Source organism: Littorina saxatilis, linkage group LG6 (assembly GCF_037325665.1).
Source record: "Littorina saxatilis isolate snail1 linkage group LG6, US_GU_Lsax_2.0, whole genome shotgun sequence".
Lineage (NCBI taxonomy): Eukaryota > Metazoa > Mollusca > Gastropoda > Littorinimorpha > Littorinidae > Littorina > Littorina saxatilis.
The window spans coordinates 53,273,957-53,296,226 of record NC_090250.1 but is presented as its reverse complement, the minus strand read 5'-3'; the positions used below and the strand labels follow the sequence as shown (position 1 = coordinate 53,296,226).

Below are 22,270 nucleotides of genomic sequence, written 5' to 3'. Positions count from 1 at the left end.
AGGGAGAGAGAGAGAGAGAGAGAGAGAGAGAGAGAGAGAGAGAGAGAGAGAGAGAGAGAGAGAGACTGAGAGAGAGAGAGAGAGATCTGGGGAGAGAGAGAGATAAACTGAGAGACTGAGAGAGAGAGAGAGAGAGATAGACTGAGAGACTGAGAGAGAGAGAGAGAGAGAGAGAGAGAGAGAGAGACTAATAGAGTGGCAGACAAACAGATGGCGAGACAGAGAGACATGTATACAGACAGAAAAATAAACAGATACAGAGAGACAGACAAGAGACAGACAGAGACAGACAGACAGACAGACAGACAGACAGACATAGACACACACAGAGACAACATGTTACATATTATTATAGTGAAGAATCAGTCACTCACAAACCTCACACTCAAGCTCAACGAATCTCCCCGGCCTGAAAATGACAAACTAACTCTAACACACCCATCCCTCTCACCAGGTGAACCACCGCAAGGTGTGCTTCAAGCCCCCGACAGCCGAGCTGGGCGTCGTGCCACGCATCCTGCAGTTCTTCTTCGACGTGGAGGACGTGACGGGCAACGTGCTGCCCAACCAGCGCTTCACCGTGCTGCTCAACCCGGTGGACAACCAGCCGCCCGTCATCACCAAGGGAACCATCAATATTGATGAGGACGGCATCATGATCCTGTCGCCTGACATCCTGGACGTGGTGGACCCAGACACGGGGAACGAGGAGCTCATGTTTGAGGTGAGTGTTTGCCCTGGACTGGTGGACCCAGACACGGGGAACGAGGAGCTCATGTTTGAGGTGAGTGTTTGCCCTGGACGTGGTGGACCCAGACACGGGGAACGAGGAGCTCATGTTTGAGGTGAGTGTTTGCCCTGGACTGGTGGACCCAGACACGGGGAACGAGGAGCTCATGTTTGAGGTGAGTGGTTGCCCTGGACGTGGTGGACCCAGACACGGGGAACGAGGAGCTCATGTTTGAGGTGAGTGTTTGCCCTGGACGTGGTGGACCCAGACACGGGGAACGAGGAGCTCATGTTTGAGGTGAGTGTTTGCCCTGGACTGGTGGACCCAGACACGGGGAACGAGGAGCTCATGTTTGAGGTGAGTGTTTGCTCTGGACTGGTGGACCCAGACACGGGGAACGAGGAGCTCATGTTTGAGGTGAGTGTTTGCCCTGGACGTGGTGGACCCAGACACGGGGAACGAGGAGCTCATGTTTGAGGTGAGTGTTTGCCCTGGACTGGTGGACCCAGACACGGGGAACGAGGAGCTCATGTTTGAGGTGAGTGTTTGCCCTGGACTGGTGGACCCAGACACGGGGAACGAGGAGCTCATGTTTGAGGTGAGTGTTTGCCCTGGACTGGTGGACCCAGACACGGGGAACGAGGAGCTCATGTTTGAGGTGAGTGTTTGCCCTGGACTGGTGGACCCAGACACGGGGAACGAGGAGCTCATGTTTGAGGTGAGTGTTTGCCCGTGACTGGTGGACCCAGACACGGGGAACGAGGAGCTCATGTTTGAGGTGAGTGTTTGCCCTGGACTGGTGGACCCAGACACGGGGAACGAGGAGCCCCTGTTTGAGGTGAGTGTTTGCCCTGGACTGGACACAAAACAAAGCAATTACAGAACAAGTAAAGTATGATACCGACTCGAATGTTTCTATTCGTCTTCTATTCTTCTTCTATTCATTTCTTGAAAACACAGAAGAAGTAAATTAAGAAAAACAAACTGACATCAAAATGTGTCTTCTCCCTGAAGACTTAGTCTTACTGTCTATCTGTCTTTTGTATTCCCCTTCTCTGTCTTTGTGACTATTACTTCCCCCCTGACCCATTTTTATATTTAGTCAAGTTTTGACTAAATATTTTAACATCGAGGGGGAATCGAAACGAGGGTCGTTGTGTATGTGCGTGTGTCTGTGTGTGTGTGTGTCTGTGTGCGTGTGTGTGTAGAGCGATTCAGACTAAACTACTGGACCGATCTTTATGAAATTTGACATGAGAGTTCCTGGGTATGAAATCCCCGAACGTTTTTTTCATTTTTTTGATAAATGTCTTTGATGACGTCATATCCGGCTTTTCGTGAAAGTTGAGGCGGCACTGTCACGCCCTCATTTTTCAACCAAATTGGTTGAAATTTTGGTCAAGTAATTTTCGACGAAGCCCGGGGTTCGGTATTGCATTTCAGCTTGGTGGCTTAAAAATTAATTAATGACTTTGGTCATTAAAAATCTGAAAATTGTAAAAAAAAAAAAAAATTTATAAAACGATCCAAATTTACGTTTATCTTATTCTCCATCATTTGCTGATTCCAAAAACATATAAATATGTTATATTCGGATTAAAAACAAGCTCTGAAAATTAAATATATAAAAATTATTATCAAAATTAAATTGTCCAAATCAATTTAAAAACACTTTCATCTTATTCCTTGTCGGTTCCTGATTCCAAAAACATATAGATATGATATGTTTGGATTAAAAACACGCTCAGAAAGTTAAAACAAAGAGAGGTACAGAAAAGCGTGCTATCCTTCTTAGCGCAACTACTACCCCGCTCTTCTTGTCAATTTCACTGCCTTTGCCATGAGCGGTGGACTGACGATGCTACGAGTATACGGTCTTGCTGAAAAATGGCAGCTACTTGACTAAATATTGTATTTTCGCCTCACGCGACTTGTTTATATTTAGTCAAGTTTTGACTAAATATTTTAACGTAGAGGGGGGAATCGAGACGAGGGTCGTGGTGTATGTATGTGTGTGTGTGTGTGTGTGTGTGTCTGTCTGTCTGTGTGTGTGTGTAGAGCGATTCAGACCAAACTACTAGACCGATCTTTATGAAATTTGACATGAGAGTTCCTGGGATTGATATTCCCGAACGTTTTTTTCATTTTTTTGATAAATGTCTTTGATGACGTCATATCCGGCTTTTCGTGAAAGTTGAGGCGGCACTGTCACGCTCTAATTTTTCAACCAAATTGGTTGAAATTTTGGTCAAGTAATCTTCGACAAAGCCCGGACTTCGGTATTGCATTTCAGCTTGGTGGCTTAAAAATTAATTAATGACTTTGGTCATTAAAAATCTGAAAATTGTAAAAAAAAATAAAAATTTATAAAACGATCCAAATGTACGTTCATCTTATTCTCCATCATTTTCTGATTCCAAAAACATATAAATATGTTATATTTGGATTAAAAACAAGCTCTGAAAATTAAATATATAAAAATTATTATCAAAATTAAATTGTCGAAATCAATTTAAAAACACTTTCATCTTATTCCTTGTTGGTTCCTGATTCCAAAAACATATAGATATGATATGTTTGGATTAAAAACACGCTCAGAAAGTTAAAACAAAGAGAGGTACAGAAAAGCGTGCTATCCTTCTTAGCGCAACTACTACCCCGCTCTTCTTGTCAATTTCACTGCCTTTGCCATGAGCGGTGGACTGACGATGCTACGAGTATACGGTCTTGCTGAAAAATGGCATTGCGTTCAGTTTCATTCTGTGAGTTCGACAGCTACTTGACTAAATGTTGTATTTTCGCCTTACGCGACTTGTTTAGTTTACCTGCATATGGTGGTCATGACTTTATATGTGGTTCTTCTCCCCCCCCCCCCCCCCCCCTTACCCAGGTGATGGAGCTGCCTCTTCACGGGATGCTCAAGTTTGACGAGTCTCCCCTGGCCATCGGCGACATCTTCTCCCGGGATGACCTGATGGGCGGTCACGTGACCTACACCAACCTTGGCGACCAGGACGGCGAAGACAACTTCATCATCGACGTGACTGACGGCGTGCACCACGTGCCTATCACGCTCAACGTGGACATCAAGTCTGTGGACGACGAGTCTCCCACTCTGGTCGGCGTCAAGGGGGGCATCCTCGCCATCGTCATCCACGTGGACGAGAACTCGGCCGTGACCTTGGCCCCTGAGGACCTCAAGGCCTCTGACCCTGACACCGACGACATGCTGCTGACCTTCGCCTTGGAGGTACCGCCGTACGAAGGCTTGTTGCTGAGAGGCGGAGATCAGAGCAACGAGTTCACCCAGGCCGACCTGCACGCCGGACTGGTGGAGTACCGTCACACGGGGGGCGAGGTGGGGTTGAACGGTCGTAACGACTCCTTCGTCCTCATCCTGACCGACGGGAAGGAGGACCTGAGGGTGTCTGGGTCCATCGAGAAGATCATCGTGCAGGTGGTCATCTCCCCGGTGGACAGCGAGCCCCCCATCGTCAGTCTCGGCCAGCCCTTCGAGGTGCTGGAGTCGGACAAGGCTCCCATCCTCCCCCGCCACCTGGACGCCGAGGACATCGACACCAAGGACACCGACATCATGTGCATGATCGTCGTGCAGCCCAACAACGGCTACCTCGAGAACATCTCTCCTGCTCCGGGCTCCGAGAAGCCCAGGGTGGGAATCCCAGTGTCTTCCTTCACCATCAAAGACATCCGTCTGGGCTTGATCAACTACGTGCAGAGCGTGCACCAGGGTTTGGAGCCTCGCGAAGACCAGTTCTCCTTCCAGTGTTCGGATGGTATCAACTTCTCGCCCAAGTTCGTCTTCACCATCGAGATCTACCCCACCAACGATGAGGAGCCGGAGATTTCTCTCAGGGACTTCATGGTGGTGAGTGATTCCCTTATATCATGTCTGTGGCTGTCTGTGTTGAGACTTCATGGTGGTGAGTGATTCCCTTATATCATGTCTGTGGCTGTCTGTGTTGTGACTTCATGGTGGTGAGTGATTCCCTTATATCATGTCTGTGGCTGTCTGTGTTGTGACTTTATTAACTGCCCTTGTTCTCCCACCAGTCGTTGCTGTTCCTTGCAAGGGTAAATGTTGAATAATAAAAAAAACACTGCAACATTGTTGATGTCACCCCATACCTGTCCGTCAACCGCCACTGCTCTGCTCCGCCTGGCGTCTGGCATTATGGGGTTAGGGCTAGGACTGGTTGGTCCGGTGTCAGAATAATGTGACTGGGTGAGACATGAAGCCTGTGCTACCGCACTTCTGTCTTGTGTGTGGCGCACGTTATTTGTCAAAGCAGCACCGCCCTGATATGGCCCTTCGTGGTCGGCTGGGCGTTAAGCAAACAAACAAGCAAACAAACAAACCGCCACTGCTCTATGTCACCCCATACCTGTCAGTAAACCACTGCTCTATGTCACCCCATACCTGCCGCAGGTGGAGGGAGGCAACCTGATGATCGACCTGCCCATCCTCAACGTGGTGGACGGCGACGACCCCTCGGACACCCTGACCTTCGTCATCACCCAGCAGCCCCAGCACGGCAAGATCGTGCGCCAGACTCGCGAGGGCAGCTTCATCATCACCAACTTCACGCTGGACGACATCTCCGGCGCGTCCACCATCGAGTACGAGCACGACGACAGCGAGACGACAACCGACGTCTTTAAGTTCTACCTCGTGGATGGCGTGCACAACATCTCCAAGACCGTGCCCATCAAGGTGGGAGGAAGTGTTACATGTTGTTGTTGTTGTTGTTGTTGTTGTTGTTGTTGTTGTTGTTGTTGTTGTTGTTGTTGTTGTTGTCTCTCCCAAAATAGCCCCTTTTAAAAAAAAGTTTAACTGCTGTTGATTGTTCTATGTAGTTGCCGTTGCGATAATGATGATTGTTATGTTCCCCCAGGTGTTTCCTGTAATGATGATTGTTATGTTCCCCCAGGTGTTTCCTGTAATGATGATTGTTATGTTCCCCCAGGTGTTCCCTGTGGACGACGAGACGCCCCGACTGACCGTCAACAACGGTCTGGAGCTGGACAACGCCGGGGAGACCAAGGTCATCAACAATGACATGCTCAAGGCCGAGGACCTCGACTCCAGCGACCCGACCTTGACCTTCATCATCCGCCAGAAGCCCAGGTACGGTTACCTGCAGAGGGTGGTGGGACCCTCAGTGTCCAACCTTACCCAGGGCATGAACTTCACGCAGCAAGACATCGACCTGAGGCACATCCAGTACGTGCACACGGGGCCCGGAGGTATACGTGACCTCATCAAGCTGGACGTGACCGACGGCCTCAACCCGCTGATTGACCGCTACTTCTACGTCACCGTGGAGGGCCTGGACATGATCTTTCCCCGGGTGGTCAACAAGGGGGTGGAGCTGCCCGAGGGCGGGACCGCCATACTGACCACTGACCTGCTGAGCGGCACTGACCTCAACACGCCTGATGAGAACCTGCAGTTCATCGTCACTAGGGCTCCTTCTAGAGGGTGAGTACAGCGACACGGCAACCTTTTTACAGTCAGTCAAGTTCAGTAAATACCGGACATATGAATATGAAACTGTCCATGTGAAACCTGTAGTTAATCGTCACTAGCGCTCCTTCTAGAGGGTGAGTACAGCGACACGGCAACCTTTTTACAGTCAGTCAAGTTGTGACTGAATGTATTCTGGGAGACTGGGATAGAGAGGGTCATGACCCCAGGTTGCGTGTGTGTGTCTGTCTGTATGTGTACAGCGAGTCTGCAACATACCGGACAGATGATGATTGAACTTCTTTGTATGTGAAACCTGAAGTTTATCGTCACTAAAGTACACATACAGCAACAGAGAAACCTTTTTTCCAATACCGGCAAAAAGGTGTCCATATCCTCGTGTTCCCTGTTCTGTTTCATTATGTCTTCTTGTGGACAGTTTCATTATGTTTTCTTGTGGACAGTTTCATCATGTCTTCTTGTGGACAGTTTCATCATGTCTTCTTGTGGACAGTTTCATCATGTCTTCTTGTGGACAGTTTCATCATGTCTTCTTGTGGACAGTTTCATTATGTCTTCTTGTGGACAGTTTCATTATGTCTTCTTGTGGACAGTTTCATCATGTCTTCTTGTGGACAGTTTCATCATGTCTTCTTGTGGACAGTTTCAGTTTCATCATGTCTTCTTGTGGACAGTTTCATTATGTCTTCTTGTGGACAGTTTCATCATGTCTTCTTGTGGACAGTTTCATTATGTCTTCTTGTGGACAGTTTCATTATGTCTTCTTGTGGACAGTTTCATTATGTCTTCTTGTGGACAGTTTCATTATGTCTTCTTGTGGACAGTTTCATTATGTCTTCTTGTGGACAGTTTCATCATGTCTTCTTGTGGACAGTTTCATTATGTCTTCTTGTGGACAGTTTCATTATGTCTTCTTGTGGACAGTTTCATCATGTCTTCTTGTGGACAGTTTCATTATGTCTTCTTGTGGACAGTTTCATTACGTCTTCTTGTGGACAGTTTCATCATGTCTTCTTGTGGACAGTTTCATTATGTCTTCTTGTGGACAGTTTCATCATGTCTTCTTGTGGACAGTTTCATCATGTCTTCTTGTGGACAGTTTCATCATGTCTTCTTGTGGACAGTTTCATTATGTCTTCTTGTGGACAGTTTCATTATATCTTCTTGTGGACAGTTTCATTATATCTTCTTGTGGACAGTTTCATTATGTCTTCTTGTGGACAGTTTCATTATGTCTTCTTGTGGACAGTTTCATTATGTCTTCTTGTGGACAGTTTCATTATGTCTTCTTGTGGACAGTTTCATTATATCTTCTTGTGGACAGTTTCATTATGTCTTTATTAGTTCTTACTGCTTGATTACTTGGTGCTGAAGTGTAAGCATGTTCATGCTGCAATAGTTCAGTTTCACAGCTGTGCACAGTTAAGGTATTCGTTCTTAGTGTCGGTGTTTAAGAAAACTAATTTTGAAACAGAACTTAGAAATGGAAGCACCATTAACAACTGCAAAAAAAGTACGCTTTACTATAGGCTTTCAAGCGAAAGAAACTAGCAAACAAACAGACAGGAAGATCAGACAATAAAGAACAAGATTTCAGATGATTCATTCCTCTGTTTAACAGCTACCTTGAAGATCAGACAATAAAGAACAAGATTTCAGATGATTCATTCCTCTGTTTAACAGCTACCTTGAGAGTGCGGACATGCCTGGCGTTCCCATCACCACATTCACCCAGCTGGAACTGGCAGGAAACAAGATCCGCTACGTCCACAACTCCGGCGACGAGATGAAGATGGATTCCTTCGAGTTCGAGGTGACGGACGGCTTCAACCCAGTGGCTAGGACCTTCAGGATCTCGCTCAGTGACATCGACAACCGCAAGCCAGTGCTCATGTTTCAGACCCTGCGCCTGAAGGAAGGGGGAAAGAAACTGATCACACCGTTCGAGCTGAACGCCGAGGACCGCGATACTCCTGACGAGAGCGTCATTTTCACCGTCACTCAGGTTGGTGGCTCAGATGTTATGTGTGTGCTAGGTTGATGAGGTGTTATTTTTGATTAACAACGATTCGGAACGATTCGGAATCCTTGAGACATGTCTCTGCGAATATTTGAAACTTTCCCGAAGAATCATCAAAAGGACTGTTGTCTATAATCGGTAGCTTTTGGATGTATTCAAATTCGGTCTTACGTATTTTTCTCTAGACAGCTAGTAAAGCATTCTGACGTTAATGACAAAAAAAGAGGGCATTAACGTTTGTTTATTTATTTGCATTTGTTGCCTCTAGTCAAAAAAGGCCGGTAAGAAACGGATATCAGTTTAGAATAGTACCCGGTGCTATCCTTTCATTCAACTGATTGAAACCCTTCAATAAACGGTTGTTCCCTCCTTCCAGGTACCAATCCACGGCCTGCTGCTGTTCAACAACACGCGTGTGGTGACGGTGTTCACCATGGCGGACCTCAACGAGAACCTCATCAGCTACCAGCACGACCAGTCCGAGACAGCAGACGACAGTTTCTCCTTCACCGTCACTGACGGCACTCACTCAGACTTCTTTGTCTATCCAGAGACCTCGGCCACCACGCGCAGGCCCCAGACGATGAATATTGAAATCACTCCCGTCGACAATGGAATACCGCAGGTGGGTGTTTCGTGTTGTGACTTCAGTTTCCTGTGTGAGAGTGACCCTTTTGGGCCAACCATAGGAACAGATCGTAACTGTTATGTCTTGAACCACTATCCTGGTTGTAGAAAACTTTCTAACTTCAACAACGTCGGACGCGGTCAACGTTGTAGAATACAAGCCTAATTAATTCAGACTTCAGTGTATGAATTATACTTTTATTCTGGTTATACAAAATTGTTATTTCAGCTCAAACCCAGAACAAAGACTGCAGTGAACTGAATTCTTGCTGGTGGCTGTAGTCTGTGTACATGCGATACCATCCTGAATGATCAGAAAGCAGACTTGAGTTTCGGTGTCTGGCAGCAACACATCGAACTTAGCGATTTGCCCGATGGTCTTATGCCCAGTCAGTTCAAATCAAGACTCAAAGATTCAAGTGGCAATGTCTGTAACCAAGAATAAGGAAAATCTCATTGCCCACATTCCACTACCCCCCCCCCCCCCCCCAATATATAAATGAATATATAAATGAATAAATGAATGAATGAATAAATAAATAAATAAATAATTGATAAAAATGATAAAACAAATACAAAATAAAACAAATAAAAATTGAAATAGAAAATAAAATAAAAATTGAAAATAATAAAGCATATAAATCAAAAAGATTCCTAACACTTCGCGGCTATCCTTTACTTCCCAGGTGAGCATCAACCGGGGCGCCTCCTCGCTGAGCGAGCTTGGCGGGGACACGCTTGGTTTCGCCATCACACCCCGGGTTCTGAGCGTGGAGGATCGCGACTCGCCTGACGACAACCTGCTGTATGTGCTGTCCTCCCCTCCCCGCTACGGCTACCTCATCAACCGGGCTCTGGGCAACAGGTCCATCAGCAACTGGACACAAGGTCAGTTTGACCACTTTGTTTGTTCTTTATGAGTGTGGTGTTTTGAGTGTGGTGTTTTGTCTTATCTTGTCTCGTCCCGTCTTGTCTTGTCTTGTCTCGTCTCGTCCCGTCTTGTCTCGTCTCGTCCCGTTTCGTCCGATCTTCTGTCTTGTCTTGTCTCGTCTCGTCTCGTCCCGTCTTGTCTCGTCTCGTCCCGTTTCGTTCTATCGTCTCGTCTCGTCTCGTCTCGTCTCGTCTCGTCTCGTCCCGTCCCGTCTTGTCTTGTCTCGTCTCGTCTTGTCTCGTCTCGTCTTGTCTCGTCTCGTCTCGTCTCGTCCCGTCCCGTTTCGTCCCATCTTCTCTCGTCTCGTCTCGTCTCCTTTCGTCCCGTCTTGTGTCTCGTTTTTGTCCCGTTTTGTCCCGTTTTGTCCCGTCTTGTCTTGTCTTGTCTTGTCTTGTCTTTTCTTATTGTAAAGTGCTTTCTATTGTCGCTGCTCATATGTCAGCTATTTTGTTGTCTGCCTTTTGTGAATCCATTTTAATGTTCCCTTTAAGTAATTTCCATTCTTCCCGGCTTGTTTGCTGACTGTTTGCTGACTGTTTGTCAATGTTCCCATGTTAGTTGGATGTTCTTCTCAACGGAAGAAATCGTAAATAAGAATAATATTCGGCAGTTACAGTCTTTACGCGATATTTAGCATGCGTGTGTTCTTCTATTTGTATCTGTTATTTCTTCTAGCAGCGAGTATCTGTATGTCTGTAATTTTCCTCTGACGGGTTTGGCCCGTCTTTTTGATGAGGGAATGTAGATCAATCAATCAATATGAGGCTTATATCGCGCGTATTCCGTAAGTACAGTTCTAAGCGCAGAGATTTTTTTAATTTTTTTTTATGGAATTTATATCGCGCACATTATCAAGGCGCAGGGATTTTATTTATGCCGTGTGAGATGGAATTTTTTTTACACAATACGTCACGCATTCACATCGGCCAGCAGATCGCAGCCATTTCGGCGCATATCCTACTTTTCACGGCCTATTATTCCAAGTCACACGGGTATTTTGGTGGACATTTTTATACAATTCTATACAATTTTGCCAGGAAAGACCCAGATGCATTTCTTTTACCACCGCTCTCATGTGTTTACAAGCTCATACACCTTGCTAACGGAGAAGCTTACCGTTACTTTTGAAGTACTGTAAGCTCGATTGAGTAATCTAGTTTGGAGGAGTAGAGGGGATTGGGGGGGGGGGGGAGGGGCAGGCATCAATGCTCAGAAACCTGAGGATAAGGATTTTTCACAGAACTAATAAGTAAGGTCGTTTGAGTAAGGAGCGGAAGGAGGGGGGGGGGGGTTGTTGACGACGGCGATCAAACATACTAATTAGAGTGTCTGAGACTTACGAAGTATTACTACTTCGAGTTCGTCGAGTCTTGATGCTGTCGAACGCACTCATTTCACACACAAGCTTATCTAACAGTGGCATAGGGCGAATAATAAAACACACTCACACTAACCGAGACAAACATTCAGTAAGGCTGTCTGAGTGTTGGCAAGTCAACATGCAGAGCTGTCAGGCAAACACACATGACGACTGTGATTGCTTCTGCCCCTCTCTGTCATATATACCTCTTGCCTTGCATTCCCTTGCACCTGCACACAGGTTGTGGGTTGTTTTTTACAAGGCCAGACAAACATGTTGGATTGGGGTAGTATAGAGACAATAGGGTTGGTTGGTAGAGTGTGAGGTTGTTTTAAGTCTGGATACCTTAGTGTAACATGTTGTTATTGTTGGCCTTACCTGGCTTCAGATCCCTTTCAATTGTGTCTGCGGGTCCTTGTTGCATTGTCTGTCTGTCTGTCTGTCTGTCTGCGAGTCCTTGCAGCATTGTTTGTCTGTCTGTCCATTTATCTGTCCATCGGTCATTCTCCCTTGGTCGTTTCTTGGCTCGCCCTTTTGATGACGGCATGTTCGTGTAATGACGTGTCCTGCTGCGTGCGATGCCACTCGTAAACTACTGTATGAAAACTGTTTTGTGTTTCTGGTGCCAGCTTGTCTGTGTTGTACAGATGTCAAGAAAAGGCATAGTTCTTTCTTTTTTCAAGTTTTCGAGTCAGCATTTTTCTCAGACCGACAGAGCATGTTACGAAACTTTGTACAGTTTTGTCAGCCGTATTTGTTTTTCCCGATTGTTTCAGGCTAATTCAATCTGCGGACCCCTACCATCCCCCCCCCCCCCCACCCTCTGATAATTTGATGTCAACACAATGAAGTTTCACGGTGGAGCGTATTATGGACATGAAAAATGCATTTGCTTGCTATCTTTTACATTCCGTACTGTCTTTGCCTGTTGTCTAGCTGTCTGGCAGGAAGTTATTCTTCTTTTCTTTGTTTCTCTCATTCCTTTTTGTTTACGTCGAGCCTTTTTGTGTGAGAAACGAACCTTTTGGGAACTTTTCTTGATCATATTCTAAAATGTATTGCACTGGCAGAATAATATTACTTGACATTACAGGAGAACTTTCCAGAAACATGTGCACTTTCTCGATTTTCAACGTGTTCTCATTCTGACATTCACCCTCGATTCGAATTCGAATCTTGCTTAATCTCGTCCTAAGCAACTTCGTGTTTTGCGTGGACAATTTCGGGCAGACGACACATTATTAAATTATATATTCAGTTGACGAAACAACATACAACAACAAGTCGCGTAAGGCGAAATTACTACATTTAGTCAAGCTGTGAAACTCACAGAATGAAACTGAACGCACTACATTTTTTCACAATGACCGTAGTCCGTCGCTTGTGCATAACGGAGTGAAACTGACGAGCCTGTTCAGCGCGGTAGTGGTTTCGCTGTGCTGCATAGCACGCAATTCTGTACCTCTCTTCGTTTTAACTTTCTGAGCGTGTTTTTAATCCAAACATATCAGATCTATATGCTTTTGGAATCAGGAACCGACAAGAAATAAGATGAAATTGTTTTTAAATCGATTTCGAAAATTTAATTTTGATCATAATTGTTATATTTTTCATTTTCAGAGCTTGTTTTTAATCCAAATATAACATGTTTATATGTTTTTGTAATCAGGAAATGATGTAGAATAAGATGAACGTAAATTTGGATCGTTTTATATATAAAAAAAAAATTATTACAATTTTCAGATTTTTAATGACCAAAGTCATTAATTAATTTTTAAGCCACCAAGCTGACATGCAATACCGAAGTCCGGCCTTCGTCAAAGATTGCTTTACAAAAATGTCAATCAATTTGATTGAAAAATGAGGGTGTGACAGTGCCGCCTCAACGTTTACAAAAAGCCGGATATGACGTCATCGAAAAAAGAAAAAAAACGTCCGGGGATATCATTCCCAGGAAATCTCATGTAATAAACTTTCATAAAGATCGGTCCAGTAGTTTGGTCTGAATCGCTCTACACACACACACACGCACAGACATACACACACACACACACACACGCACACACACACACACACACACACACACACACACACACACACACACACACACACACACACACACACACATACACCACGACCCTCGTCTCGATTCCCCCTCTATGATATGATGATATAATAAATGTAAAAATGAACAAAAGATTTTTTTTTTTTTAAACACGCGACATTCATAGTGGTAGTCATGCTTTAAAATGACCTGCTTAGACAGTGTTAAACTACCAGGGATGCGTGTGACCTCGAAAGCGTCGCACGTGACGTAATCGTTGCCTGGTTTCAGTATATCGTTGCCTGGTTTCAGTATCCCGTGCCGTAACACAGTTGACAGTACACAAACACTGCGCTTTGTTGAAATGTCACTGCTTTGGGCGACTGTAGTTTGGGCCACTGATCGTGATGGTATAATGTGTGGAGGGTTTGGCGGTGTAAATGTCCATATTAGCTTTACAAGGCTTTGTATGAAAAACTGAATCAATGCGATCACTTTGGATTTTGATGATTGACTGACCAAATTCCGATGTCAGATCGTGTGCCAAAGCCCTGGTGCGTTTGGTGTTTGCTCGTTCATTGATTTATTCTTGGCTTAAATGAAATATATACCTGTTATCGTTTGTGAAAACGCATATCAACTGAGATACGCGGTGCATTGACCGTGAACATTAATTCGGTATTTGTCACCCTATCTACTCTTACGAGTGTAAAGCTGAGCTGAATCATCTTCCAATATACATTATTTACTGAAACATGTATTAGTCACGCGTATTCGCTACCTCGATACAACTGCAATTGGCAGTGAAAACTGATTCAATATATCTGTCTCTTTATAAATCTAAACTTACCAGCCGAGTAAAGTTGAATCAACGGCTTCCACCAGTTAAAGTCTTGAATCAGAAAGGTTATCTGGGACGCATTTCTAGCGAGATACGCATGCCACTGACCGTAACTGAAGAAACTGAAACAATATCTCTCTCCCTCTCTACTACTGCCTGCGTAAAATGGAATCAAGTTCCTGTGTGCAGCCTTGGCTGAAAACAGGGCTCTGTGACACAACTGGGATACGAATGCCAATGCCCGTGAAAAATGATTCAGAATCTCCTATAATTATGTGCTCTCTGTCTCCATAATTACAGGGTGGCCCATAAAAAGTGTCCACATTTAATTTGTTAATATTTTTCCTGTAAAGTGATATTTTCTTTTCTGTTTCAGATAGAATTTGAGGCAAGCATCTTAGAATTCTTTCAAAGCCTGAATGGATCGCATTCCAGTACAGGAAAGGACCAAAATCGTTGAACTTTACTTTGCTACCAATTCTGTGGTTCTCGCCCAGCGCGCTTTTCGGAGAGAGTTCCCTGGCACACACTGTCGATGTGAGAGAACTGTGAAGCGCCTCGTGGATAAATTCAGGAACACTGGTAGTCTCGCAGATAACAATAAAGGACATAGTGGTCGACCATTTTCTGAATTTATCCACGAGGCGCTTCACAGTTCTCGCACATGGACAGTGTGTGCCAGGGAACTCTCTCCGAAAAGCGCGCTGGGCGAGAACCACAGAATTGGTAGCAAAGTAAAGTTCAACGATTTTGGTCCTTTCCTGTACTGGAATGCGATCCATTCAGGCTTTAAAAGAATTCTAAGATGCTTGTCTCAAATTCTATCTGAAACAGAAAAGAAAATATCACTTTACAGGAAAAATATTAACAAATTAAATGTGGACACTTTTTATGGCCCACCCGGTATATATTATATCCCATGACCTCCCCTCTTTGTCTCTGTTACTTCAGTATGGGTATATATGTTGTATTTTTATAGCTCAATAAATACATCATGGACTCCAAAAAATATATGATAGTGCAGATTCCGATTTGGGCAAAGGACTACTTTCCTCCCGACCTTTGACCTCGCGCCGAACAATGTGACACATTTGTATGAAGTTCTAAAATCGTATTGCACGGCTCAGAAAACCATATCAGTTGCACGCAAAAATGAATCTCAGAACTGATCTGATGTATGAGATGCAATAAGCAAAAGTTTCTTTCATTATGAAAGCAATGCAGGTCGAAAAAAACGAACATTCAACTTACAAGATAACCAGATGCTAGCGAACCAAAACAAAAACACGAGTACCCTCCCCTTGCATCGTTAGCAGACGACTTTTGAGAATCTGTCGGTAGTGTGTTTTGGTGTGCGCCTTCAGCTATCAAACATCGGCTGTTTCACGTGTTTTATATTTTTCCGTAATCCAGTCATATTCCTTCAAAATGCAATCAATCGGCGGTGACAGACGTGTCGGTCGCGTTTTCCTCACACCCATACCAGTTTAAGTTCATCCATGCAAACACACTCGCAAAACAGTTTATCACGTAGATACATTTCAAATAGGGAGCAAATGGTTAAATCTAAACCTTCATATTTGTTCCCTAAAATTTGCTTCTCTGTCAATAAGCCTAATTACACACGTTCGAGAAAAACAACGTGGAATCGATTCTGAATCGAGTAAGCCAAATGGGTCCCAAACCCGTTTCGCCCGTTCTGCCGACCTGAAACGCAAAACAAAAGAATTGTGCGCTTCAACTAAATTAATTTCTATTCGACTTCATTACTTTCTTGCAACTTATGAACCTTTACTTAAAGCTTTTAAATGGTCTGAAAGTAGTGTTACCGCGTACTTATCGATGCACTCATTCGTTTTATTTTTTCAGCGACGGTCACTTAGTTTAAGGTTGCAAAAGGGCTAAGTCTCGCTGGCAACAGTTTTACCCTGCACAGATCGCAACAGTGCCGCTAGGAGTCTACACTTTGTGTTTGATGGTAGAATGGGATATACAGATTACAACACTCGTGGTTTTTTATATGGCTTGTATTTCAGTCAAGACCCAGCGGGAATATCAATCGAGAGCCACTCGCCAGAGGCTCGTGTCTCCCGATGATATTCATCCGCTGGGTCTTGACTGAAATACAAGCCATATAAAATGAGTCAACTCGTGTTGTAACCTATACATATATATATATATATATATATATATATATATATATACTGTAACCTGCGTAAAGTTGAATCAACTTCCCATACCGTACACATGAGTGTGACTGTGCCAGTGTGTGGTAATTATCTGTCTCCACTTACGTGTGTCTGTGGCCAGGAACACGGAGACCACCCAGCTGAGCTATTTTCTTTCCTATCAAACCGACTGGGCCACGGTTTGTTTTGCCTACTTGCTCCCCGGGGGGTGCAAGGCAGCTGAACTTCTCGTAGCTTGTTGAGACGGGGTCGTAAGATCACATAGTATAAGCTAGCTTTTCCACCTTCGACCCCCTTCCCCCTCATCCTTCCTTGCTCCTTTACCCCCACCTCTCTATCCTTACCCTTGTTATGTGCTTACCTGTGGCCTCCGGGAGGCTTGATGTTTTGTTTCCTTCAATGGTAGAAAGATGTTTTGTTTCCTTCAATGGTAGAAAGATGTTTTGTTTCCTTCAATGGTAGAAAGATGTTTTGTTTCCTTCAATGGTAGAAAGATGTTTTGTTTCCTTCAATGGTAGAAAGATGTTTTGTTTCCTTCAATGGTAGAAAGATGTTTTGTTTCCTTCAATGGTAGAAAGATGTTTTGTTTCCTTCAATGGTAGAAAGATGTTTTGTTTCCTTCAATGGTAGAAAGATGTTTTGTTTCCTTCAATGGTAGAAAGATGTTTTGTTTCCTTCAATGGTAGAAAGATGTTTTGTTTCCTTCAATGGTAGAAAGATGTTTTGTTTCCTTCAATGGTAGAAAGATGTTTTGTTTCCTTCAATGGTAGAAAGATGTTGCAGCCACCTTTGCTTTGTTTTCTTGGGTTTAGACATGCTCACCTGTGGCTTCAGGAGAATGTTATGTTTTCTTGTAGAGTAGAAAGAGTGTTCTGTAATCCTCGCTGTGTTTTCGTGACGTCATGTACGTGAGGCTTGACCCTGAAAATAATTACGTTGAAGGCAACTTTGCACAGGTATAGCCAGGCTTGATCTTGAAGGGAGCGTTTAAGGAACACTATACAATTATATTGTGATTAGACTGGAAACGATGATATGGAAAACGGCAAGTCGGGGCCCTCGACATTTATATTGTTGCATGACTGTCTTCAAGGGTGTGAGCTGTCCTTGTTGCAATGTCCCCACTTTCTGTCGTTCTGCTTTCTGCTTACTCTCCAAGTGGTAGTGGTTGTTTTTTTTGTTTTTTTTACTCTGTGAATGTTGTTTCGCTTGAGGGTAATGACAGAGAAATTGCAATGGCTGCGTGGTGTCCTTCAGATTGTTAACATCCTTGGGCTTCTCACATGCAACACAGTGTACAGTTTTTGTTTGTTTGTACTTTTTTTTCTCAACTGTGGAACAGACACGCACTGTTTTGCCGGGGTTGCCAACTGTATTTTTGTTTGGTTATTGTAGTAAAGAACCCGCCCTAAAGGTATGTAAGGGTTTATAACGTTTATACAAGAAATTAATAAAAACACGCTTAAACCAAGACAGGGGTGGGAAGTAGAATTATCGTTGCCTGAAAACACAACTGTGTGCACTACCGGGGTGTCAGAAACTGTGACACTCATAAACTGCTCGGTTGATATTTTAGATCCCTTCGTTTTAATCTCGAAAAATAATTCCTGGATACACGGAATGTAAACAGATCGCTGGAAGACGGGGGCGGAGACGTAGTGATTGCTGACACCTAGAGACATAAATTACACAGGAACTCAAGGCACGGGGACAATTGCAATCGTAGATTTTTTAAAGGCACGTTTCTTCTGATAAAAACAGCCGGTCTCAACATCTGAGATCTGACCATGTTTTTGCATGGGATAAGACCACCCGTCAACTTTGTCTGACGTACTAACAAATCAACACCCTGACTGCTGGCTGTGGTCAATACAAATGTTTTGATGAAATGATTTAAAAGCCATCAGTGGCTTTCAAGAAATGAATTCATCAATATTTCCAACTGTGCCAAGGTGGCAGCCAGGCTGTTCATTTGTAGTATGTGTCCAATGGGAGGCTGTATGCTCTAGGTCTTATTCCATGTAACAAAAGCCTGGTCAGAACCGAGCTGTTTGACATGACTGTTCACACAGGAACGAGTGTGCCTTCAACGCTCAGGGAAGAAATATTGCAACAAGCATGCTGTTCGGTTTTAATCGCTCAAAAATCAGCAACAATCCCGCTGGCGAGACAGAATTAGGTTGTGCCGAGACCACCACTGCCAGATTTGTGGACCCTTGAAAAAATATATCAGGAAACAATCTCCGCGAATTCTTCGCTTGTGGCTCGAGGGGGCAAATTGTCAAGATCAAGAGCGGAGGATAAAGAAGTGGATCCATGGAAGACTGGGGGGGCGGAGGGAGCGCGATGCTGGAGTGCTGTGCAGAATGGGGGGAGAGGGGGGGTCGTTGTTTTTTGGGGGGAAGGGGAGGTGGTGGTGGTGGTGGTGATGATGATCTGTTTATAGGCAGAGCTGGCAAGGAGTGCGATACACAGTGATAGTGCCACGCGATGCCACTGACAAACCCACCCCCACCCACCCCCTTCCCGCTCGTAACTTGTGTGTTGTCTGTGCCTGCATCCTCTAACTGCATCCTCCAACTGCATCCTCTAACTGCATCCTCTAACTGCATCCTCTAACTGCATCCTCCTTCAGGCTCGATGGCAAGATAAAAAGCATGATGCCACACGAACGATGCAACAAGAATACTGCCACAAATATGTGCACCGCATTACCCCTCTTTTCTTTCCCCTTTGTATGATAGAATCTTCCATGGTGGAACGAGGATTGTTCACGATGGAGGGATTTGTTTATGCTTTTTTGAGGAGAAGAGACCCGTTGGGAAAGTCACGATTGGACGATGCGTTGACTCATTGATTATTCATTAATTGTTCATTGATTGTTCAATGATTGTTCATTGAAGTGATAAGAACACGTGAAGGAGGTGTGAGCAATAGACATTAAATCCTGTGAAGGTGAAAATCAAAATATGTTTTCTCATATTCGATACAATTAATTATCACAAGCCATCTTTCGTATCAAAATCATGGGAACGCAGAAGAAGAAGAAGAAGAAGAAGAAGAAGAAGAAGAAGAAGAAGAAGAAGAAGAAGAAGAAGAAGAAGAAGTATCAAAATCAAATTTGTAACATTGCTTTTGCTACCTCCTGTGACCCATCCACCCCCACCCCCTACCCCACTCCACACACGCACATACACACTCATGAACATAAAATTCAATAAACAACATTGTGAAAAGCAGACCGTTTCTTTGCAAACGTTTACACCAGCTGCAAGGAACCACGGCGCTCCTCTGAAGTGTCACGGGCCAGTGGAACACGAACACTAGTCTAAACTCAGCGACACTGCATTTGAATCGTTGATTTGATCGTAAAAAAATATTCTTTGTGATGCTCTCTACCCTCCCTATGTTGGCATGATGACGGAGGGTAGTGCTGGCGTCCCATGCCACCAAGCCGGCTGTTGCTGCATTGTGCTTTACTGCACTGATTCTGAATGCTGCATTCGAGAGAGATCTTTTTACGTATGACTTAGCGGGAGCGAGAGAATTGGCATACAGAGAGAGAGAATAGGCATACACAGTACAGAGACATAGTGCTTGCTGCCGCGCGAGCCGAGAACATTTTCCCTCTTTATCTTTGCTGCGCCGGCCGCAAAACCCCTCCGCACGGAGGTGTTTCCAGACACATCGTACGTAAAGAGGGAGAGAGAGAGAGAGAGAGAGAGAGAGAGAGAGAGAGAGAGAGAGAGAGAGAGAGAGAGAGAGAGAGAGAGAGAGAGAGAGAGAGAGAGAGAGAGAGAGAGAGAGAGAGAGAGGTGGGAGGGAGGGTTGAATGGACGGAGGAAGGAGGTTCGAGAGTTAGTTTTTAGGGTCTTCGCAATAACACTGGCAATATTTAATTCACCCTTTACACAAAACTAACATAGTCCTTGATAACTATCATTCTGGCAAGGTACGATTGTGTTATACATGTATATCTGTTTTCGTTCTTCAGATATTCTTTCACGTAAAGTCATGTTGCTTTCTCCTTGGAGAAAGCGAGCTGCCATAGTGCGGGGCTGCCCAATTTTTCTTCCTTTTTCCTGAATGCATGTGTTGGTGTTTATTGGTCCCGAGAAGAGAAGAACTTTGCAAAACTGTATTAGGATGACAGAGGCTAAAAGTAGAAATAATCTTCAAAACAATAAGTTCTTGAGAACATAGATTAGTTTCTGCACGACTAAAGAAGAAGTCATTTTAAAATACACACACATGCAGGCAGCGATGTTTGCATGTTCATTATGTAAGCTATTGGCAACACGAGTTGAGTCAATCGCTTCTCGACGAAACATCCACTCGTCATTCTGCCACATACCTGAGCTCTGCCAACGGCTTCAGGTCGTGCGTTTTTATTACCTGCGTTTTTTACCTGTTTACCTGCAAACCCTGCTTTCATGTGTTGGCACCTTTGCTCGCATTGCCGACAGAATCGCTCTCCTATAAGCCTTCAGATTCGTGTTTTTTTCTTCTTCTGTTTTTCACCCACCTCTTCTTTATGTCAGTGTGTCAAGGCGTCCCTATGATCGTGTGGTTCCCGCTGCTAAGGGCGCCGTGCCAGAATGGCTATTTTCCCTGGGGCACAATCAGGGCGAACGCTTGTCAAGACTTACGTCTTATAAGTCATAGCGCGCTATACTCACAACAGAATATATGATCATTTCCATAGGCAAAACAACAAGGAAATAGTACTGCAAGAATAGCGCGCGTGGTGTCATGCTGGAAGAAGAATGTTGGTGTTTGGGATATAGAGTAAGATGCAGGCTGCTGCTATTTCTATTTGTGTGATTTCCCGGTGTGTGGATAGGTGGAGGATCTTGATGCGATCTGATGCCCCCCTGTGACTTATCAACATCGTGCGCTTCTCTCCCCTTCTTCTTCTTTCTTGTGTTTCTTTGGTGTTTTTTTTCTCCTCAGTGTCAGGGTGTGTTGTTTTGTTTTCTAAAATGATTCGTTTTTTTGTCAGAACGCCCGCACTATTTAGTGAATTCCTCTTTTTATCTTATCTTATAATATATTCATTGTATTTTATGCCCCCTCTGCGCGCCCGTGACTTCCTTGTGTCAACAAGCATTTTCCTTTTCGTTTCCCTTTTGTTTGTTTTCATTTTGTTCTTATTCTTTTTGAGGATGTTGCACTTTTTTTCAATTTTGCTTATGTCAACAAGCAGTTTCTTTTTTTTGTGCTTTGATTTACCCAAACAGGTATGTTTTAGCTTATTTTGTTTTGGAAACAACCCAATTTTCTGCCACAGCGCCAACACTCACGGGTTTTTTCTTGAATGATTTAGACCCACTTTCATTTGTCTACGTCTTAATAGCCTTTTTAAAGTGGGTTTTTTAATGTTGGATCTTTCTTAGTATGGATTGCTCGTGCTTCTGACCACACAGGAACTCAGTTCATACAGTTCTGTCTGACATTCCGCACGAAAAACCTGCTCACAATCATCCGAAATAAGCAAAAGAAGCTTTTCAATGTTTTCAGTTCATCAGAAATAAATATTTAGTTTAAACCGTAAGAAGCTCAAACTGCATGTATACATCGGTCAATATGTTCACCTGCCAACGGCAACGCTTTTCAGCGCGAAACTTGAAAGTGTGTCGTGCGACTTATACCTGGTTATCCCACACGCTGTCACAGGTATGACCTGCAGATGCTTTAACCTGTCGGGTGACCTACTGTGTGACTTGTCCTTGCGTTGCCTTAGTTGCTGTCCACAACGTAAAACGTAACGGGGTTTTCCCATACCTGCAATTACAAGTAGCCAGTTTTAAATCAAAACGAAAAGTTGAACGCTGATTCCAAGGTTGGTAGAAGAGCGCAAAACGCATAAGATAATCTGATTCAGTTCTAAGCTGAGCGTGCCGTACAAATACGCCTTTTTACATGTTGAATGCCCTGACAGATCAAGTTACTCGATCAGTGCCTTGAAATTTAGTAAAGGGTCTGAGGGGATGGTTGTAAAGGGTTTTTGATTGAGTTA

At 44.2% G+C, this 22,270-nt stretch overlaps 1 protein-coding gene across 1 annotated transcript in view; it reads left to right on the top strand.

Moving 5' to 3' along the window:
* LOC138969533 (FRAS1-related extracellular matrix protein 2-like) overlaps positions 1-22,270 on the top strand; it is a gene marked incomplete in the record, with an annotated part of 314,415 nt that overhangs the window by 33,935 nt on the left and 258,210 nt on the right. Inside the window, 7 exon segments of the mRNA XM_070342359.1 lie at positions 455-724; positions 3,621-4,619; positions 5,181-5,465; positions 5,719-6,233; positions 7,923-8,244; positions 8,636-8,884; positions 9,573-9,774. Coding sequence (XP_070198460.1) covers positions 455-724; positions 3,621-4,619; positions 5,181-5,465; positions 5,719-6,233; positions 7,923-8,244; positions 8,636-8,884; positions 9,573-9,774 — 2,842 coding nt within the window.